The sequence below is a fragment of the Theropithecus gelada genome, chromosome 14, assembly GCF_003255815.1.
Source record: "Theropithecus gelada isolate Dixy chromosome 14, Tgel_1.0, whole genome shotgun sequence".
Lineage (NCBI taxonomy): Eukaryota > Metazoa > Chordata > Mammalia > Primates > Cercopithecidae > Theropithecus > Theropithecus gelada.
This window is the reverse complement of record NC_037682.1, coordinates 11,694,350-11,716,865: the sequence shown is the minus strand read 5'-3', so window position 1 is coordinate 11,716,865 and position 22,516 is coordinate 11,694,350. Positions and strand designations below refer to the sequence as shown.

General features: G+C 49.3%; 2 protein-coding genes and 1 long non-coding RNA gene across 4 annotated transcripts in view; 1 reads left to right on the top strand and 2 right to left on the bottom strand.

The window, feature by feature from the left end:
• Positions 1-7,725, bottom strand: part of EEF1G (eukaryotic translation elongation factor 1 gamma) — a 14,347-nt gene extending 6,622 nt beyond the window's left edge. The window contains exons 1-5 of one of the 2 annotated variants that reach the window (XM_025355399.1): positions 7,313-7,725; positions 5,250-5,408; positions 4,145-4,208; positions 3,851-3,993; positions 3,279-3,422 (exon numbers count right to left, since the gene is read on the bottom strand). In XM_025355399.1, the coding sequence (XP_025211184.1) occupies positions 3,279-3,422; positions 3,851-3,993; positions 4,145-4,208; positions 5,250-5,408; positions 7,313-7,474 (672 nt within the window). In that variant the 5' untranslated portion in view covers positions 7,475-7,725. Of the gene's footprint in view, positions 1-3,278; positions 3,423-3,850; positions 3,994-4,144; positions 4,209-5,249; positions 5,409-6,468; positions 6,807-7,312 lie in introns of those variants that run through there. The other variant, XM_025355400.1, reaches the window with a different exon arrangement.
• LOC112605684 lies at positions 6,845-7,731 on the top strand. The gene is made up of 2 exons (XR_003115547.1): positions 6,845-6,916; positions 7,117-7,731. It is a non-coding gene; the product is annotated as an uncharacterized LOC112605684 (long non-coding RNA).
• On the bottom strand, positions 7,683-22,516 carry TUT1 (terminal uridylyl transferase 1, U6 snRNA-specific). Its single transcript, XM_025355394.1, has 9 exons — positions 22,290-22,516; positions 19,610-19,800; positions 13,761-14,076; positions 13,478-13,578; positions 10,903-11,372; positions 9,811-9,920; positions 9,544-9,654; positions 9,279-9,371; positions 7,683-8,867 (listed from the first exon to the last, which is right to left on the bottom strand). Exons 1-9 carry the CDS (start codon positions 22,483-22,485, stop codon positions 7,729-7,731), a joined length of 2,727 nt encoding a protein of 908 aa, XP_025211179.1. The 5' UTR covers positions 22,486-22,516; the 3' UTR covers positions 7,683-7,728.

The window sequence follows — 22,516 nt, the reverse complement described above, 5'->3', positions numbered from 1 at the left end:
CTGATTTTTTTTTTTTTTTTTTTTTTTTTGAGACAGAGTCTCGCTCTGTCACCCAGGCTGGAGTGCAATGGCATGATCTCAGCTCACTGCAGCCTCTGCCTCCTGGGTTCAAGTGATTCTCGCAAGTGATTCCTGTGCCTCATCAGCCTCCTGAGTAGCTGGGACTACAGGTGCCCACCACGATACCCAATTAATTTTTGTATTTTTAGTAGAGATGGGGTTTCCCCGTTGGCCAGGCTGTTCTCAAACTCTGACCTCAAGTGATCTGCCCGCCTCGGCCTCCCAAAGTGCTGGGATTACAGGTGTGAGCCACCGTGCCCGACCCAAGTAAATTAATTTTTACAAGCGCTTTAAGAGGCTGGACGCAGTGGTTCATGCCTGTAATCCCAGAACTTTGGGAGGCTAAGGCAAGTGGATCATGAGGTCAGGAGATCAAGACCATCCCAGCTAACACGGTGAAACCCCGTCTCTACTAAAAATAAAAAAAGTTAGCCGGGGGTGGTGACGGGCACCTGTAGTCCCAGCTACTCGGGAGGCTGAGGCAGGAGAATGGTGTGAACCCGGGAGGCGGAGCTTGCAGTGAGCAGAGATCGTGCCACTGCACTCCAGCCAGGGTGACAAAGTTAAGACTCCGTCTCAAAAAACAAAACAAAACAAAAAATTAGCCGGGCGTGGTGGCACACGCCTGTAGTCCCAGTTACTCCAGAGGCTGAGGCAGGAGACTCACTCGAACCCAGGAGGAGAAGGTTGCAGCGAACCAAGATCACACCACTGCACTCCAACCTGGGTGAGAGAGTGAGACTTTGTCTCAAAAAAAAAAAAAAAAAAAAAGTAATAGAGATGGAATAGAGATGGGGCTCACTATGTTGCCCAGACTGATCTTGAACTCGTATGCTCAAGCAGTCCTCCCACCCTGGCCTCCTGAAGTGCTGGGATTACAGGTATGAGCCACCACACCCCGCCTCCATTTCTTTTTCTAATCTTTTTGTTCAGTGCAGTACAGTTTAATGGATGGACGCTTGGGTCCATCCTTTATTTAGGAGTAGGAATAATAATTGTCTTGCTCCTTTAGAAAACTATTTCAGAGCTACTGTTTCCAATCTTTTAAATTTCACATGTCGGTCAGGCGCGGTGGCTCACACCTGTAATCCCAGCACTTTGGGAGGCCAAGGCGGGCGGGTCACCTGAGGTCAGGAGTTCGAGACCAGCCTGGCCAACACGGTGAAACCCCGCCTCTGCTAGAAGTACAAAAATTAGCCGGGCATTGTGGCACATGCCTGTAATCCCAGCTACTCGGGAGGCTGAGGCAGGAGAATCGCTTGAACTCGGGAGGCGGAGGTTGCAATGAGCCGAGATCGCACCATCACACTCCAGCCTGGGGGACAAGAGCGAGACCTCGTCACAAAAAAAGAAAAGGTTGAGACCCACAGAGGGGTATCAACTACTTGTTTTGCCAAATAAAATCTAAACACTATAGATATTTACTATCTACATTGGCCATACTATACACACACACACACCCATCAAACTTCAAAAAGTAAAGAACATTCAAACCGATTTAGAATGGACAGCCCTGGCTGGGCGCGGTGGCTCATGCCTGTAATCCCAGCAATTTGGGAGGCCAAGGCGGGTGGATCACCTCACGTCCGGAGTTCGAGACCAGCCTGACCAACATGGCAAAACCACAAAATTAGCCGGGTTTGGTGGTGCATGCCTGTAATCCCAGCTACTTGGGAGGCTGAGGCAGGAGAATTGCTTGAACCTGGGAGGTGGAGGTTCCAGTGAGCCAAGATCGTGTCACTGCACTCCAGCCTGGGTGACAGAGCAAGACTCTGTCAAAAAAAAAAAAAAAAAGAATAATGGATAGTCCTTCAAATTAAAGTTAGTGTCTGGTGTATTGGCCACGGTCAAAGACAAATAAGAATAAACAGCTTCGCGTAGAACTGTTGTTATTTTTTAGTTTGCAAAGATCAGAAGAGGAAAAAAATCTTGTCATGGAAACAGAACATAGCAATCAGAGTGCTGGTTCCACAGTACTTGGGTTCAAATTCTACTCTACCACTTATTAGACTCACTAAGATGATCCCCATGAGGCCCCTGGCACAGGGTCTGGCATGCAGTAAGTGTTTTTCTCTTTGCTATGATCACATTACTATTCTGGACCAGCATGAGTCCAAGAGCTTTTATTTGGAAACCAGTGACTTGTCATTCTTTTTTGACCCAATAACCTTGACAGTGATTATTACTACCCTGATTTTATAGATTGCAAAAAGTAAAAAACGGGGACTAAAGCAATTCACCCACAAATAACTCTTTACCTACATTGGTAAACAATGAAGCCAAGGCTTCAACCTGTACTTGTCTCCAAAAGAGCCTTTTTTTTTTTTTGAGATGGAGTCTCGCTCTTGTCCACCAGGCTGGAGTGCAGTGGCTCAATCTTGGCTCACTGCTACCTCCACCTCATGGGTTCAAGTGATTCTCCTGCCTCAGCCTGCCAAGTAGCTGGGATTACAGATGCCTACCACCACGCCTGGCTAATTTTCGTATTTTTAAGACAGGGTTTCGCCATGCTGGCCAGGATGGTCTCAAACTCCTGACCTCAAGTGATCCACCTGCCTAGGCCTCCCAAAGTGCTGGGATTATAGGTGTTAGACACAGTGCCTGGCCTGCCTCCAAAAAGATCTTAATGCTTCGCTACCATCATCACCTCTGTCTTCACAACTAAGAATAACCAATCTTCCCAAGAAATATGGAAACAAACTAAACATCTTAGCTGCCAAACAGGAACTAAAGGCAAGACATTACCCAACTTCTTAAGACAAGGGAAAGCAAGTGATGGTATTCAGTCCTGGGATTCCTGGCTGTTTTTTGTTTGTTTATTTGTTTTGAGACGAAGTCTCACTCTGTTGCCCAGACTGGAGTGCGGTGGGGCAATCTCTGCTCACTGCAACCTCCGCCTCCCAGGTTCAAGTGATTCTTGTGCCTCAGCCTCCCAGGTAGCTGGAACTATAGGTGTGCGCCACCACACCCAGCTAATTTTTGTATTTTTAGTAAGGATGGGGTTTCACCATGTTAGCCAGGCTGGTCTCAAACTCCTGACCTCAGGTGATCTGCCTACCTCGGCCTCCCACTGTGTTCGGATTACAGGTGTGAGCCACTGCACCCAGCTCTAGCTGTTTTCCAAGCCCTCAGCAGAATACAGGGTAACATAGATACTTTGTCACTTTGCTTCTAATCCCCATCTACCCTCTGCCAAATAGATTCTCCATAAACTTCACCTGCTTATAGAGCCACAACAGGGTGCAGACAACTGTGATGTCAGCCAATGTCACTCGTTCGCCCACCAGAAAAGTCCTCGTCTTCAAGTGAGCATCCAGCAGCCCCAGAATTCGCCTCACTTCCTCCTTTGCATTCTCAGTGGCCTAGTGATTCAACATGATAAAACTCATCAGTGAGTACCAATCCCTTTCCCTCACCTCCCCAATTAATAGAACTAAGAAGGCTATTTCACCTAGAAGTCTGAGCTCACCCTCACCCTCTTTCAATGGAGACAGACCCTAGGATCATTCTAAATATATCATAAAGGAACTTTAGAGGTCCTCTGGTCCAGCCACCCCCTTTACCATCTGGTATAATCTCTTCACAGCAGCAATCCCTCTTGTGACCACTCATGACAGACACTTCCTCCATCAACTGCCCACTACTTCAAACTTGTACCCCAGAGAGTACGTCTTCTCATTGCCTATATATCCTTGGCACCTTTTTTTCAACCTATTTTATTTCTTACTCCCAACACCCAGGAGCTAATGCCACCCCTGCCCCTGGCTTCTCCCAAAGTTCCAAGGCTCACCTGTTTGTTGTGGTGCATGATGCCCAAGGTGGGGAATACCCAGGTACTGGCTGGGGGCACTATGTCGGAATCAGCAAAGCTCACCCACTGCACCACCTGGGCTGCTGCCTCTGGAGTACTTCCCCGCAGCTCCTCATTGCTCACTGCAGAGGCAGAACACAAAGGTCAGAACTCTGGGGGAATGCCAACACCAGTCCAGGTCCTGAAGAATTCCTTCATATCCATCCCCGCTCACATCCTCTCCTACACCCTCACCTCCAAATTCTCCCATTCCCATATACCCCTGCAAATTACCATAGTAGGCAATGGCGTTGCTCTCAAACACACAGAATCCATCGTCACCCTCAAATGCTGGAACCTGGGGACAAAGCAGTGAAAAGATAAGGTAAAACACACAAAATTTCTCCCTACCCAATACCAGAAGCCAAACTGCTTTGGATAAAAATACTTATGGCCGGGCGCGGTGGCTCAAGCCTGTAATCCTAGCACTTTGGGAGGCCGAGACGGGCGGATCACAAGGTCAGGAGATCGAGACCATCCTGGCTAACACGGTGAAACCCCGTCTCTACTAAAAACTACAAAAAAAAACTAGCCGGGCGAGGTGGTGGGCGCCTGTAGTCCCAGCTACTTGGGAGGCTGAGGCAGGAGAATGGCGTGAACCCGGGAGGCGGAGCTTGCAGTGAGCTGAGATCCAGCCACTGCACTCCAGCCCGGGCGACAGAGCGAGACTCCGTCTCAAAAATAAAAAAAAAATAAAAAAAAAATAAAAAAAAAATAAAAAAAAAAAAAAATACTTATGTAAGACTGACGATCCTCACTATCCAAACTCTCCATACTATCTGATACTCAAGAACCATAAATAAATACTTCAAGAGCTTGGCATCCTTTGCAATCTGAATTCACAATGTTAACTAGGAAGCACAATAGATTTGAATATTACAAGATATTTGTATGAAATCTCTGGATCAAACAAGCAGAAGACCAAAAGTAACTCCTGTATCAATGTATCAGTGCAAGTATTAGTGTGTGACCCAGATCCACATAGTCCTTCATCTCCTCCATTCTTAGCATGTTTTTTCACCTATCTCTGTAAACCCCTTGGGGTAAGAATCCTGCCCATAACAGACAATCTGATATATTTGCACTGAAAATGCTTAGTCAAAACTCATTCTCTTTCCCACAAAGTAAACTCGTGAATGTATAAAGTCACAGAATAGCTCTGTACTTTTTTTTTTACAACTACATGTGAATCTGCATTTATCTCAAAATAAAACCACTGAAATATTGAAGAAAATAACATGGGAAGCTCTCTTTTAGAGATGGGGGCCATCTCCAGAATGATAGAATCCCAGGCCTTCGTTTCTCAGAACCGAAGGACGCTCCCCATCTCCCAACTCACCTTGCCGGCAGGAAATTTGCGGAGAAATTCAGGGGTGCGGTTGGTTTGGCCAAAATGGAAGTGGGGTGGTGCGGAGAGCACGCGGACCTGAGCCCCGCTGTACTGAGCAGCGATGAGAGCCTTGAAGGCCCTCCAGTTTTCAGGATACGTATACAGGGTCTATGAAAGAAAGAGAGGAACAAAATTAGTAAGAGTATTAGGGTCCCAGTCCTAAATGCCACTCCCCAAGATGACTTGCCTGAATAATCCCAATGTGTTCAACTCACCCTTTTACTTCCTCTGGTGAACCAAGTCCTTTAACACTTGTCATATGTAATCAGAATCCTCCGAAATACCAAGAACAGAACTACACACCAACTGCTAAATAAAGCTTGTTGACAGATTTGACCTTCCCTAAGGACACCTCTAGAAGCATTCTCTTTCCCTCAAATCTATCTCCCAAGAAATCCAGAACTTCTAGCTCCATCAGACTCCATCTGCCTACAAACATACTCCCTTCCCTTCACGGAGCCCTCGTTTCATTCATTGATGGTTCCGAGCGCCTGCCTACTCTACTGCTCAGCTGCTCTAAGGCACGCACAACGATCGAGAGATTTCTAGTTCCTCTCAGAGTGGCCAGAGATAGGGGATGGCATGCCGTCTTCTTAAATCAACTCCTCTCCCTCAAAAGCCTTTCTTTCCGTGTCGCGCATACCATCCCTCCGGTCCTGTCCCGCAGCAAGTTCCCCGGCGTTGCCTTCTCTATTAAGCTGGCCAGCGGACTCCAATTGGTCTGACTTCACTGTCCGGAGAATCCTCTCGCTCCCAAACCTCCCCGACAGACTACCTTTAACCGTGCCAGCCGGACCTGCCTACAAAGACCCCCTCTTCACCCTGTCCCCACTGTTACTCCACAAAACGGTCACAGAAGTTCGTCAACCTACCCAGATACTACGCCTCAAGGCGGCAATAGAGCCGAACCCCTTTTTCAGGCTTCGGACGGCCCAGATTCGGCATCCCTTTTCTCCTCTTCCCCAGACCCTTCCACCTCTGGCCTCCGAGAGCCCTAGCCTCAGTTCCCCTCCAGGCCGTAGGAACCCTGCTCTCCAGCAGTACAGTCTGTAGACCCAGAATCAGTTCCCCATTCAGCCTCAGAACTCCTCTGGCGCCGACTGGCCCCACTCGGGCAAAGGATGGCGGTGGATAGGATGACCCGAACCACCAGTGCCGGCAAACTTACCCCAGCCGCCATGGTGATTCCGCAAAGAAAGGGGGTGGGGTTCTCCGCGCTGCCGCAAAGTAAGCCGCCCAGGAGAGAAAGGAGGGGGAAAGGGGAGAGCCGTGGAGAAACAGCAGCCGGAAAGCGAGGACGACACAGAAGACATACGTACGACAGTTCGGTATCCAGTGGCGCCGAATTGGAAAAAGAACGGAGTGGGTGGGGCCTCCTGGCCAGCGCGAAAAAAGCTCGCGCCTGCGCATTGGAGATCTTGACTGGCCCGCCCCTCAGGTGCAGCGGGCCAATCGGAGTCTAGACGTGGAAGTAGACAGCGTGGAGGGCGGGGAAGCTGTGAGAACCCGCTGGAAAAGCCGCCGGTTCTCGGCTACGTGGCGCTGCTGCTGGCCTGGCGCCGTCAGGCTGCTGGGGGCGTCCCCCTCTGGCCCACCCAGGGACGAGTGACTCGATGGTAGGTTCTCCCAAGGCCCTCACATGATTCTGTGAAACTCATGGGAGCGAGGAACGACTGCTGCGCGGAGGTGGCAGTGTGTGTGCTATATCCTTTAGTTCTTGCTCTGCTTTCCTCCAGAAAGGGATGAGTGTCTAACAGGGGCCCCGGTCTGAACCCGCCTACCAAAGTGACGTTTGCTCACATCTAACCCCTTACAGCTCCAGGGTGCTGTTATTGCGAGCAAGGGCACCGGCCCTCCGGCCCGAAGCAGGGCAGGGACACGAGGGAGAACGCGCCCTGTCCCTCCCACCTCCTCTGGACTCGGCCCCTGGAGTGGCTGACGCTGGAAGACCCGACATCGTCGCTTCTGATGTTCATGGCTTTTGACTCATGTTCAGGTTTGAAATCTCTTACCCAGTTTAAGAACGGGATGAACTCTCCTCGTTTAAAGGAGAGAATGAAGAACCCTGAACGCAAATCTCCATCCTTGTCCCCGTTAATCTGAGGCGGCAGGAAGAATGTGGAGGCAAACCTGGCTCTTCTCAGTACTGTTCCAGCCACCCACCGCTCTGCCATTCAGGAACTCTGCGCGGGTGCCAGGTGCCACGCACGGTGCTGCCCCCGCACTCCCCGCAAGCTGTGCGAACTGTAGGAAGGAGAGGCTGCTGGGGTGGAGAGCAGTAGGGAGAGACCCATGTACGGGGTCAGACGAGAGCAGCTTCATGAAGTTCTGGGGGAGGCGAAGCATTATGACCAGATGGAAATGAAAGGAAACGGGAGACTCTGTATTAATAAACTAGCAGCTTTATTGCCCTTTAGGGGCCATGTCTTCACTTCAGATGTCTAAGTGCTTGAGGGAGGAAAACCTGTAAGAAATGATGGAGATCAGGGAACAGGCCTTGGCGATCCTGGAGCGGGGTCACAGTGAGCATTCGGTCAGCCGGGGAGACAGACGCCACAAAGCTCAGCAGGGGCTCAGTTTCTGGCCTCTCTTCGCCACCACTCAGTCCTCTCAGCTCCTGGGTGACCTGAGCCTCAGTTGCCAGCCACCCTGCTCCTGTGCCAGCACCACCTCCGGCTCCTGCCTTGGTTTGCTGCTGCAAGCGTCTACGGGCTCGCCGCCGTCCCTGCCACACTCGGTGCCACAAGGCACAGCGCCAGCTCACTGAGGAGGGCAGAGATGCCCCCTGCCCTGCCTCACCCTGGGACCCTTCTTGGGCTGCCTCATGTCCCTTGGGCCCCCGCTCTGCCAGGGCCGCATGGCTGGGCTGCCCCTCTTCTCCAGGGGCTCCATGCTTTCCAGTCATCAGGGGCAGCTCCCCTGGCTGCCCAGGGCCCTGCATGGCCCAGTCCTGCACCATCTCTCCAACCTCTATAACCATCTCTTCTACCCCGTCCCCTGCACATCCCTGCTGCTCCTCTCTCCCCTCCTCACAGCTCTTTTTCTGTCCATCTAGTTTCAGTCTTTTGCTCGTCCCTCCCTGAGCAGACTCCCCAGTTCCACCTCCTTCTGACCGCGGTCTCTTGGTTCCCTGTTCTATATGGCACCCCAGTGCTTCCCTGAATACCTGCACCAGGGCAGCAGTGAGCTGGGTGAAGGGTGCGAGGGGTAAAGGGATCGGAGTAGCAGAGAGTAGGGAGCTGGGGGAGCTGGGCTGCAGAAGAGGGAGCAGCCCCCAGTCCCGACCCCGGGAGGAACGGCGCTGGTACTGGAGGCTTCGGCAGTAATTGGCTGCCGCTCGGCAGCAGTTCTGTAGGCGCCCAGCCACCCGGCTGGTCACATTGGCTGCGACATTGTGACTCAGGTCAAAAGGGTCCTGGAGATTCATGGGGCCAAGGCGCAGACCCTCCCAGAGATTAGAGGGCAGGCCCCCTGCCACAGGCAGTGCCTGACCCTCCCGCAGGGACAGCAGTGAGCCACGAAGATCCCAGCAAGATACACAGGAGAAGAACTGGGCTAGCAGGGAACCTGGAGGAGGAGGAAGAGTGGGGAAAGGGAGTCATTTAGAGGCCAGAACTGACACAGGTCCTGCACCACAGCCATTTCCTTAGCAGGACTTTCTTTTCCCCTTCCAGGGGGCTCAGCCGAGTCCCAGGAAGATAGGCTTCTCTGATGCCTATAAACAAGAGGTCAGACCTCTCTCCCTGCCCCCACATGATTTCCCTGCCCAGATGCTGCTGCTCCCTGCTAGCCAGTGTAACCTTGGGCAAGTCACTTAATTGCTCCCAAACATGGTTTCTTCATCTGTAAAACGGCAGTAATAATATTAGGTATCTCACAGGTTTTCTGTGAGAACCATGCCTGGCACACAGTGTGATATATGTTACCTACTGTTGATGAACATCATTACTAGTCCTCTACCTGGCTCCCCAAACTCACTGAGGGGCTCCACATTTGTGCTGCGCTCCAGTCTTGAGGCATCCCTGGGGAAACTGCAGTCCCAGCCATCGACTTCCACCTGCTCCCCCTCTCCTGTGAAAGTAAAAAAGTTGAGAGTCAGTCTGGAAGCAGGGAGATTGAGGGTTGGGGTAGAAATGGGGGTGATAGCAGAGATCTCATTCCCAGAGTTGCTTTGGTGTATCTAAGTGTGATGAAGAAGAGAGGAAGCTAACAAGATGGAGAGGGTGGAAGCTAGGCTGAGTACCTGCTTTCTGGGTGAGCTGGGATACAGTGGGCAACACAGGAGGGTCCCTGGTCTGAAGAAAATATATCACCAGCAAGGTCAGGGCGTAGTTACTGAGAAGAGGGCCACTCCCTGGGTAAATAAGCAGTAATTCCAGTTAGATCAGAGGTGCTTCGAATCCCCCCACTGGCAGTTTTCTCAACCTCTGCCCATTCTGACCTCCCTTCTCTCCCTGAATCCCTGCCTTTGTCCTGACTCAGCCCCAAGTCTGTCCTGATTCATTCTCACCTGAAAGCCCCCGACCCTGAGCCCAGCAGCGGAGGGTGTACACGAGGGGCCGGACTCGACCATCTAGCTCAGAGATGAGACTCAGGAAACGGGAGTTATGCAGGGCCAGCCTGGGATGAAGCAGGGACAAGGTTGTTAGGGCTTGGGGACATCAGAACCTACCACCCCCAGCTTTCATTCCAGACTTGCATAACTGGGGCCAGCTGGAATAAGGCCAAAACAGAGTTTCCCCAAAGGTTGTTCAAACACTGATCTTGTGAGACAGTGTGCAAAAAGACAAAGGAGTTCGGGAAACACTTCATCCTGTACGCCCATCCTGGACATTCACAGCACATTATTCTTAACACTGCTTTTGAGCCATGGTCATACCACTGCACTCCAGCCTGGGTGACAGAGCAACATCCCATCTCCAAAAAAAAAAAAAAGACTGCCCAGAGCCTTTACTATGCAAAGAAACAAAGACAGGAAGGGAGAGAAGAAGGAAGGAACGGAGAAAGAGAAGGCAAGGCAAGGGGAGAAGGGAGGAAATGGAGAAAACTTTTTGCATCTAATTTTGAATTTCCCAAATTTATTCAACCGCAGAACTCTTTTCTACATCCCTTGAAAGTAGTATTCTAAGGAACACACTTTACAAACACTGAAATGGAAGCCAGGCAGGAGGAGACAAGGGACAGAAAGAGGGATAGTCCCAAACAAGGACAAACTTGAGACTTGGCAGGTGCAGGAGTTTCCCAAGCCAGACTCCCTCCTGGCATACCCCAGAATTCTCAGCCGGCCTGCCCCAAAGAAAAGTATGGTGCCTCACGCCTGTAATCCCAGCACTCTGGGAGGCCGAGGCAGGCCGATCACCTGAGGTTGGGAGTTCGAGACCAGCCTAACCAACGTGGAGGAACCCCGTCTCTTCTAAAAATACAAAATTAGCTGGGCATGGTGGCGCATGCCTGTAATTCCAGCTACTTGGGAGGCTGAGGCAGGAGAATCACTTGAACCCGGGAGGCAGAGGTTGCAGTGAGCCAAGATGGTGCCATTGCACTCCAGCCTGGGCAACAAGAGCAAAATGTTGTCTCAAAAACAAGAAAAAAAGAAAGATACCGGTTACTGAGGGAGATGTCACCGTGGAGACCTGAAGGCCGATGACAGAACTTGACCACAGGGCGCCGGGCGGAGGGCACAGTTTGGACTCGATACACCCCAGGGACACAGCCCCGGAGAATGGATCCCACCAGCTCCAGCATTGCTGCCCCTTCTGCTTTCTCCCGCTTTGGGGCCTCTGCTAGTTCCAGGGCCTTCCCCAGGTCCCCCTCTCCCCTATCCTCCAGCAGTGGTGAGGCTGGAGGCAGAGACTGGGGAGAAGCAAGGGTCTCAGAGGGCAAGGCAGAGTCCGGAGTTTGGGGTGCCAGGGAGGAGGAAGGGGTTTCAAAGTCCAGGGCTTCAGAATCCTGGGGAGAAGCTGGAGATTGTGAATCTGGAGGGGAGGCTGGGGTGCAGGCCAGGGCTTGAGGGTCCAGTGGGGAAGCCAGGGCCGAGTCCAGCGATGGAGATTCTGGAGCCTTTGGGACTGGCTGTGGACAGAAATGAGCTGAGTGAAATGCTTCTGCTGTCCCCTAAGCAGAGAACATCTCTATCTCCAAGATAATATCACTTCCAGCTTATTCAGCCCTATGCTAAGGGCTTTATACATATTAACTCATTTAATCTTCACAGCAACCTTTTTTTTTTAAAGATAACCTTTTAATTCTATAAAATAAAAGGTCTACCTCTGCAAAAAATGTCATTATCGCGAAAGACAAAAACAGAGGAATTATTACAAACTAAAGAAGACTAAAGAGAAACCATAACAGTCCATTGTCAGGACAGCTGACCAAATGAGAGTATGGAATGTAAAGTCTAAAGGTTTACATTTGTATCAATGTAACATTTTCTCAACTTGACAATGGTACTGTGGTTATACACTAGAATACCTTTGTTCTTGCATAACACACATTGAAATACTGAGGGGTAAAGGAATGTGATACATGCAACCTCTCAGATGATTCAGAAAATATAAATAAAGAAAGTGTGTGTGTAGAGAACGACAAAAAGAATGATAAAACATTTAAAAACTCCTGTTGCGGGGGCAGCAGGCATATAGGAACTCTACTTTCTGCTCACTTTTGCTGTGACTCTAACACTGCTCTAAAGTCTTTTTTTTTTCTTTTTGAGATGGAGTCTCAATCTGTCATCCAGGCTGGAGTGCGGTGGCACGATCTTGGTTCACTGCAACCTCCGCCTCCCGGGTTCAAGCTGTCTCTCCTGCCTCAGCCTCCCAAGTAGCTGGGATTACAGGCGAATGCCACCATACCCGGCTGATTTTTCTATTTTTAGTAGAGACGGCGTTTCACCATGTTAGCCAGGCTGATCTCAAATTCCTGACCTCAGGTGATCCACCTGCCTTGGCCTTCCAAAGTGCTGGGATCACATAGGCGTGAACCACTGCGCCCCGCCAAGTCTATTTTTTGAAAATAATAATAGGCTGGGCATGGGGGCTTATACCTGTAATCCCAGCAATTTGGGAGAATGAGGCAGGAGGATTCCTTGAGCCTAGGAGTTCAAGACCAGCCTGGGCAACATAGTGAGACCCTATTTCTAAGTAATAATAATAATCTTTTTCTATTCCTAAAACAGAATCTGTACGTTAGATGTTAGAAAATACAGGTAAGTGGCCGGGCATGGTAGCTCATTCCTGTAATCCCAGCACTTTGGGAGGCCAAGGTGGGTGGATCACTTTAGGCCAAGAGTCCAAGACCAGCCTGGCCTACATGGAGAAACCCCATCTCTACTAAAAATACAGAAAATTAGCCAGGCATGGTGGCGTGTGCCTGTATTCTGAGCTACTTGGGAGACTGAGGCACGAGAATCACTTGAACCCAGAAGGTGGAGGTTGCAGTGAGTAGAGATCACAGCACTGTACTCCAGCTTGGGTGACAGAGTTAGACTGTGTCTCAAAAAAAAAAAAAAAAAGAAAGAAAGAAAATACACATAAGCAAAACTAAAAGGACCTTATTGTGTATTTTTTAATATATTTTTTCCAAAATAAAATCATATTGTACACACCATTTTGAAAATTTTTTTTGTTACGACTGCCAGGTATCCATGTCAATTCATTTTTTCTTTCTTTCTTTTTTTTTTTTTTTTTTTTTTTTTTTTGAGGAGGAGTCTCCCTCTGTCACCCAGGTTGTAGTGCAGTGGTGCAATCTTGGCTCACTGCAACCTCTGCCTCCTGCGTTCAAGGTGATTCTCCTGCTTTAGCCTCCCAAGTAGCTGGAACTACAGGTGTACACCACCATGCCCAGTGTATTTTGTTTTTAGTAGAGACGGGGTTTCACTATATGTTGGCCAGACAGGTCTTGAACTCCTGACCTCAGGTGATCCGCCAACCTCAGCCTCCCAAAGTGCTGGGATTACAGGTGTGAGCCACCTTGCCTGGCCCTGTCAGTTCATTTTCATCCCATCTAATACTCATCCATATTCACATCTCTCCAATTACAATAAATCCTTTCAGGTAGGTCCTATTATCTGCATTGTAGATGAGGAACTAAGGCATGGAGAGCTAAAGGACTTGCCCACAGTCACATGGCCATTCTCATGGACTCTTCCCAGCTGCTGCCTCCCTGGGGCACTCACTCACCTGGGGCTCTTCCAAGTCACCCAGATCCAAGAAGAGGTCAAGATCACAGCCATGGACATCGAAGCTATTTATGGAAGAGCCAAAAGGGTGGACCACACAGCCTGGGTGCCAAGCAGAGAAGAAAGGTCAAGAGAAGTTAGGGAGGAGCAGGGGGAGGAAGAACAAAAGGGAGCACAAAGATGGAAAAGCAACCAAACACTTCCAGCGGAGGGAGGACTGGGGATATAGACGCAGGGGAGCAAAGGCCAGAGAGGGCTCAGACATAGTAGGGGAGGTAACTTACCAGGGAAGAACTCTGTGAAGACCTCCTGCATCAGGGCCACCACCAGGCTCCGAAGCTGCCGCTCAGCCTCGGACAACTCCCTCAGCCCCACAAGCTTTATCATTTGTGTCCCCACGTCTGTGGCCTCAGCTAGTGCTTTGGCCAGCTGGTGACTGTCGGGGGCCGCTCCTTTGGGGGATTTGGAGGCCGGGCTCTGGAACTCCCTCTGCTCCCGTGGGCGGACACGCAGGCGATGTCCTCCCAGGCTGTGCTGGGACTGTGACAAGACAGCCTCTCGAGCACCCACGTCCCCCATCTCCACAATGGCAAACACTCCCTGGTAAACAACAACGGGCAGAGATGATGGTTTTGGAACCAAGAACCTAAGCACGTGATCTACAGTGGATGAGAATATTAGAAATGGGGACTATCCCATAAATTGAGAATATTTGCTTGCTGTTTTCATAATAACAGGGGACATATTTAGAAAAGCAATTTTCAGTCAGGTGCAGTGACTCATGCCTGTAATCCCAGCACTTTGGGAGGCTGAGGCAGGAGAACTGCTTGAGCCCAGGAGTTGGAGACCAGCCAGGACAACATAGTGAGATCCCATCTCTATAAACAATTTTTTTTTTTTTTGAGATGAAGTCTCATGCTGTCACCCAGACTGGAGTGCAGTGGGGTGATCTCGGCTTAGTGCAACCTCTGCCTCCCAGGTTCTCCTGCCTCAGCGATTCTCCTGCCTTAGCCTCCCAAGTAGCTGGGATTACAGGTGCATGCCACGATGCCCAGCTAATTTTTGTATTTTTAGTAAAAATGGGGTTTCACCATGTTGGCCAGGCTGGTCTCTAACTCCTAAACTCAGCCTCCCAAAGTGCTGGGATTACAGGTGTGAGCCACCGCACCTGACCAGTACAAAGAATTATTTAAAATTAGCCAGGCAGTCCCAGTTACTGGAGAGGAAGAGATGGGAGGATCGCTTGAGCCCGGGGGCTGAGGTTGCAGTGAGCCGAGATCGCACCACTGCACCCCAGTCTGGGTGAGAGAGCCACACCCTGTCTCAAAAAAAACCAAAACAAACAAACAAAAAAACGGGCCGGGCGCAGTGGCTCACACCTATAATCCCAGCACTTTGGGAGGCCAAGGCGGGCGGATCACAAGGTCAGGAGATCAAGACCATCCTGGCTAACACAGTGAAACCCCGTCTCTACTAAAAATACAAAAAAATTAGCCGGGCGTGGTGGCAGGCGCCTATAGTCCCAGCTACTCGGGAGGCTGAGGCAGGAGACTGGCGTGAACCCGGGAAGCAGAGCTTGCAGTAAGCCAAGATCGTGCCGCTGCACTCCAGCCTGGGTGAGAGAGTGAGACTCTGTCTCAAAAAAAAAAAAGAAAGAAAGAAAAGTACCCAGGCATGGCAGCACACATGTGTAGTCCCAGCTACTTGGGAGGCTATGGTAAGAGCATCACTTGAGCCCAGGATGTTAAGGCTGCAGTGAGCCATAATTGCACCACTACACACCAGCCTGAGAGACACAGACCCTATCTCAAAAAAAAGTAGAAAAACAATTCTTTCCCTCACTCCTATCCCACACATTTTTCTCCCACCCCAGTTTGCCTCTAAAAACCTCATTTTATCTGTATTATTTCTGTCCTCTACTCTTTCCAATGAGGTGATTACACTATGACCCACCCTATAACTTTTCCTGATATAATTAGAATTTTTTTTAACATTTATTAAGGATCCATGTAATGGAATGAGTCCACTTTAAAAATTTAAAAAAATCGCTGGGCATGGTGCCTCATACCTGTAATCCCAGCACTTTGAGAGGCCAAGGTGGGTGGATCACAAGGTTAAGAGATCGAGACCATCCTGGCCAATATGGTGAAACCCCATCTCTACTAAAAATACAAAAATTAGCCGGGTGTGGTGGCACGTGACTGTAATCTCAGCTACTCAGGAGGCTGAGGCAGGAGAATCGCTTGAAGCCAGGAGGCAGAGATTGCAGTGAGCCGGGATTATGCCACTGCACTCCAGCCTGGCAATAGAGCAGGACTCCGTCTCAAAATAAATAAATAAATAATTAATTAAAATGAAAAAAAAATCAATTCATGTAATGAACACTGTGCTAGGCATAAATATAAACTCACAAACCCTATCTTCAAGAACTCACCATCTAGGAATAACAGCAATATAACAACTACACTGTTGTAAGTTGGTAAGTTCAGTGATATTCACTGGCCGTATTTTTTTAAAGGTAAAATATCAGCAAATAAGGAAAAACGCTGGGCACAGTGGCTCATGCCTAATCTTAACACTTTGGGAGGCCTAGGCAGGTGGATCCACTGAGGTCAGGAATTCAAGACCAGCCTGATCAACATGGCAAAACCCCATCTCCACTAAAAATACAAAATTAGCTGGATATGGTGGCGCATGCTTGTAATCTCAGCTACTCAGGAGGCAATTGCCTGAACCTGGGAGGTGGAGGTTACTGTGAGCCGAGATTGTGCATTGCACTCCAGTCTGGACAACAAGAGTGAATCTCCGTCGCAAAAAAAAAAAGGAGGGAAAACAGGGCTGCTTTAGGGAAAAGGTCCATATTCTTTTATATCCTCCAATGGTAAAACTGGACCCTCATCTTGTTTATAAAAAGGTACCTGCTACAGTAAGGTAGCACCAAGACAGAATGGTGCTAGCATTCAGATGAAGGGAGTGGAATTGAGACCCTGATTTGAACAACGGTGTCTGTCTGGGTAACAAAGCAAGACTCCGTCTCAAAAAAAAAAAAAAAAAAGACGGCCGGGCACGGTGGCTCAGGCCTGTAATCCCAGCACTTTGGGAGGCCGAGACGGGCAGATCACGAGGTCAGGAGATAGAGACCATCCTGGCTAACACGGTGAAACCCCATCTCTACTAAAAAATACAAAAAACTAGCCGGGCGAGGTGGCGGACGCCTGTAGTCCCAGCTACTCGGGAGGCTGAGGCAGGAGAAGGGCGTGAACCTGGGAGGCGGAGCTTGCAGTGAGCTGAGATCCGGCCACTGCGCTCCAGCCTGGGCAACAGAGCGAGACTCCGTCCCAAAAAAAAAGACTAGCATGCAGTGATGTGATTATAGCTCACTGTAGCCTTGAATTCCTGGGCTCAAGAGAACCTCCCGCCTCAGCCTCCTCAGTAGCTGGGATTATAGGGGCACACCACCACACCCAGACTTACTTCTACCCTTATGCCAAACACAGCAAAGAACCGAAGTGAAGCCAAGGACAAAGTTAGCTACTTGGACCTGCCCAGGCCAGTCTTCTGACTCTAATCAACCACAGTTTACCAGACTGCAGTACAACACCAAGTTTGTAACCACAGCCCCAGCTAGAGATAAAGTGTCCCTTTCACCGGGCTTGTCTGTGCTCATATTTTTCTCCAAAACCTCACAGAAGGCATTAAGGAGGGCAGGATTAGCAGATTCAGAAGACTGTGTCAGCTGGGCATGGTAGCTCATGCCTGTAATCCCAGCACTTTGGGAGGCCGAGGTGGGCAGATCACCTGAGGTCAGAAGTTCGAGACCAGCCTGGCCAACATGGTGAAACCTGGTCTCTACTAAAAATATAAAAATTAGCCGGGTGTGGTGGCGCGCGCCTGCGGTCCCAGGTACTCGGGCAGCTGAGGCCGGAGAATTGCTTGGTGGGATTACAGGCATCGGCCACCACACCCAGCTAATTTTTGTATTTGTAGTAGAGATAGGGTTTCACCATGTTGGTCAGGCTGGTCTTGAACTCCTGACCTTAGGTGATCCTCCCACCTCAGCCTCCCAAAGTGCTGGAATTACAGGCGTAAGCCACTGTGCCTGACTGAGAAAAATACTTTTCCTAAAGGCCTCCTCAGTAAACTTCTACTTATATCTCAGTGGCCAGAATTCTATCACCAAAAAACTCCCTCTAAAAAAAAAAGGAAAAAGAAAAGGCATTTTTCTCAGAAAAAAAGGAAAAAAAAATAGGAGGATGGGACTTAGACTGAGGTGATAATAACCTTTTATTTTTTTGAGACGGAGTTTCGCTCTTGTTGCCCAGGTTGGAGTGCAATGTCAGCTCACCACAACCTCCACCTCCCCGGTTCAAGCGATTCTCCTGCCTCAGCCTCCGGAGTAGCTGGGACTACAGGCGCCCGCCACGGGGCCCAGCTAATTTTTTTGTATTTTCAGTAGAGACTGGGTTTCACTGTATTAGCCAGGATGGTCTCAATCTCCTGACCTCGTGATCCGCCCGCCTCGGCCTCCCAAAGTGCTGGGATTACAGGCGTGAGCCACCGCGCCCAGCCGACACTAACCTCTTATGCTCTGCCATACAACCTGCCCCTACTTCTTACCTGAAATATAGGGCAGCAGTATCCCAACTATGAAGAGCCACATGCCAATAATGGCAGAGCGGGAAAACAGCAAAGCCCTGAACTGTTCAGGTCTGGACTTCTTGTTACATGAGAAAAACTAAGCTCCTATTGTTTAAGCCATTTGTAGTTTGGTTGCTGAATGCAATCCCTAACAAACACAGGCTCCACCCCATTCTAAAAGATAACCTGGGCTGCAAAGGGTATTTGGGATCACCTAAGCCATGCCTACATAACAAGAGTGCAGCCTCACAACCACAGTATGACCAAGGAACACAGCACCTCAACAGTGAACTTTTTTCAAGGGACCGAAGGGATTCTAACAAAGCCTACATGGAGGCAACACAAAAAGCATGAGCTTGTTTAACACTCTCCAAAGGAGAGGGTGTTCTAACCAAACAACCTCAGTACCTCTCAGTGTAAGTTAATAAACTGCTAACTGGTTTATCAACCAGGTTCTTGTAGAGTTGATCCAATGGTATGTTGTTCTTTAAGCACCAACTTTCACTATAATTACTTGTTTGTTTACTTTTTCCTCTAGACTATAGGCTCTGTAAGAGCAGGGACCATATCTATCCCATTCACTACTAAGAATGCAGCCCTAAGCATAGTGCCTAGCACAAAGTTAGCTGTGAATAAATATTTGGCAAAGAATTCACTGAATCAATAAATGACACACACAAAAAAATCTCCCAATGACTAACTCTGGTGAAGTGACAAAATCCAAGGAGTGCGACTGGAAGCAGTGGCTCATGCCCGTGATCCCAGCACTTTGGGAAGTTGAGGGGTGTGGATCACCTAAGGTCAGGAGTTTGAGACCAGCCTGGCCAACATGGTGAAACCCCATCTCTACTAAAAATACAAAAATTAGCTGGGCGTGGTGGCATGCACCTGTAATCCCAGCTGCTCGGGAGGTTAAGGTGTGAGAATTGCTGGAACGCAGGAGGCAGACGTCGCAGTGAGCCAAGATTGTGCCACTGCACTGAAAAAAATAATAAAAATAAAAATTCAAAGGGCGGGGGAGGTGTGAGAAGCTCCCAAAGTTGGCCAAGCCCAAATACTGTGATGTCCATCAAGAACAAGCCACATTAGGAACCAGCTCAAAGAGGCTGTTGGTTTCTCTCTCTTGTCTCTTTGGTACACAGCACATCTGATTCATTCTTTTTTTTTTTTTTTTCTTTTTTTAAGATGGAGTCTTGCTCTGTCATCCAGACTGGAGTGCAGTGGCACGATCTCAGCTTACTGCAACCTCTGCCTCCCAGGTTCAAGCAATTCTCCTGCCTTAGCCACCCAAGTAGCTGGGACTACAGGCATGCGTCACCACACCCAGCTAATTTTTTATTTTTAGTAGAGATGGGGGGGGGTTTCACCATGTTGTCCAACTCCTGACCTCAGGATGGATCCGCCTGCCTCAGCCTCCCAAAGTGTTGGGATTACAGGCGTGAGCCATCGCACCCAGTCCTGATTCATTCTTTACCCCGAGAGCCATTCACTTTACCTTGTCCTTGTCCATGACAACACTGGCCACAGGTCCAAATGCTTGGAAATACTCAGAGAGCTGAGCAGAATCCACATCCCTGGGAAAGCCACTGACAAATACACTTCGAAGTCCCTGGGCCTTTCTCGCAGCTCGTAGTTCCACCAGGTGCCGGTGCTTTCTGCCTCCCAAGTGGGCATCAAGGCTGGGTCCTGCAAAGACAAGTGTAAGATAAAAACATCCAAAGCACTCTTCAGCGTGTCTGCCTTTGCTCTCTGCATACCTAAATCTTACTGATCCTTCCAAGCCACAGAAACTGTGACCTTTGACTAAACAAAGTCTTGGCTCCTTTCACCTTCCTCTCTTATACATTTGTCTAAATAGTACATTCTTTTCAAAAAATTTTTTTTTAAAACAGTCTCACTGTCACCCCCGCTGGAGTTCAGTGGCACAGTCTCCACTCACTGCAATTTCTGCCGCCCAGGTTCTACAAATTCTCCTGCCTCAGCCTCCTGAGTAGCTGGGACTACAGGTGTGTGTCACCACGCCTAGCTAATTTTTGTATTTTTAGTAGAGACAGGTTCCTAGGAGAACTGGCTACACTATAAGTATTTCGTTTATTTTTACTTAAAGAACTGTGTGATAGTAAAGTCCTTCTTAAACCACCTATTTGTGCTAGGTAGAGCTGGAAAGAAATTAACAGGTAACTTATCCAGGTCATCTACAGAAGAACTAAAAAAATTCAGATCCTAGAATACTTCGTGGATCATCTCTGGACATGGTATGATATAGTGATGTCAAGGGCAGGATCTGAAATCACATTGCCCAAGTTCAAATCCCAGCTCTGTCAAGCTGTGTGAGACCTTGGTCAAGTCATGAAACCTCACTATGCTTCAACTTCCTCAGATATAAAATGGAAATAACAGCATCTAGCACCTCACACACAGGTATTATTCACATGTATCACTTGGCAGAGAGTCTGGTACATGGTAAATGTTGAAAAACTAGCCATTGCTATTATTTTATTATGAGTTAGCTGCTTGATGTCACTAAAGTAAATGTGGGGCCAAGGAAGACTCCTACGTTTCTGGCTTGGCTTACTGGATGAACAGTGATAGTGCCATTCACAGAGAAAAGGAAGAATGGAAGTAGACCCTGTTTAGGGAAGATTGTGATTCCAGACTTCAAAAGTAGGGCCCGGCACATTGGCTCACACCTGTAATCCCAGCACTTTGGGAGGCCAAGATGGGAAGATCGCTTGAGGCCAGGAGTTGGAGACCAGCCTAGGCAACACGGTGAAACCCCATCTCTACAAAAAATTAAAAAATTAGACAAGGCCGGGCGTGGTGGCTCACGCCTATAATCCCAACACGTTGAGAGGTGGAGGAGGTGGGCGGATCACGGGATCAGGAGACCAAGACCATCCTGACTAACACGGTGAAACCCCGTCTCTACTAAAAATAAAAAAAAGGCCGGGCGCGGTGGCTCAAGCCTGTAATCCCAGCACTTTGGGAGGCCGAGACGGGCGGATCACGAGGTCAGGAGATCGAGACCATCCTGGCTAATACCGTGAAACCCCGTCTCTACTAAAAATACAAAAAACTAGCCGGGCGAGGTGGCGGGCGCCTGTAGTCCCAGCCACTCGGGAGGCTGAGGCAGGAGAATGGCGTAAACCCGGGAGGCGGAGCTTGCAGTGAGCTGAAATCCGGCCACTGCACTCCAGCCCGGGTGACAAAGCGAGACTCCGTCTCAAAAAAAAAAATAAATAAAATAAAAATAAAAATAAAAAAAATAGCCGGGCATGGTGGTGGGCACCTGTAGTCCCAGCTACTCGGGAGGCTGAGGCAGGAGAATGGCGGGAACCTGGGAGGCGGAGCTTGCAGTGAACCGAGATGGCGCCACTGCACTCCCAGCCTGGGCGACAGAGCAAGACTCCGTCTCAAAAAAAAAAAAAAAAAAAAAAATTAGCCAAGTATGGTGGTGCACGCTTGTAGACCCAACTACTTGGGAGGCTAGCCGGGGGTATCGCTTTGCAGCCGAGGTTGAGGCTGCAGTGAGCCGAGATCACACCACTGCACCGCAGCCTGGGTGACAGAGCGAGACCTTGTCTCAAAAAAAAAAAAAAAAAAAGTGGAATTTGAAGTTACAGTGAACCCCGTCTCTGTCATACAAGAACCTTGTCTATTTTTCCAAACCCATCTTCTGTCTCTTCCTCACTGGTATCTTATGGTCTAGTCATTCATGCCATCTATTTCATCCGTCCCCGCCTTTGAGTAGGTCCTCTGTAGGGCTTCTCTGATTTAGTTATTGATTCTCTGTGGTCCCACAGTTCTCCAAACATATCTATAAAGCATTGAAACTTTCTCCATCTCTAAACGGTGAGCTCCTTCATCTCTGAACCCCTTTCCCCCACCCTAAAGATCAGCAGAATACCAGGCACAGAGCATACGTCCAATAGATGATGGTTAAAGAAGGAATAAAACAATGAAACGCGTTGTGGAGATTTCGTATACTGAGAAGGAGTGTAATGTGGTGGGACTTTCCCGACTCTCCAAATCCCCTCGGACTTGCGGAGTAAAAACGCAGGTGAGAGACCCTACCAACCGACCTGACAGGAACGATTACCTATAACCCTAACTTTTGCCAGGATCAAAAGACGAAAGCCCGCAACCACCCGGGTCCCTCACTAGCCACCGCTTACGGTTGGCTGTAGTAACGTGGCAGAGGCAGCAGCGGAAACCCCCACGCGGCAGCGATTCGACATCCGAATCCACCGCCGCCATAGCGACTCTCCTGTACCGACAAAAACACAAGCACCTCTGCCACGACCGGAACCCACTTCTCTGAAGCTCAACGCGCTCGGAAGCTACTTCCGCCGGTCCGATAGGAAGTGACATAAGTCGTCCAATTGCGCGGACACACTCCTCC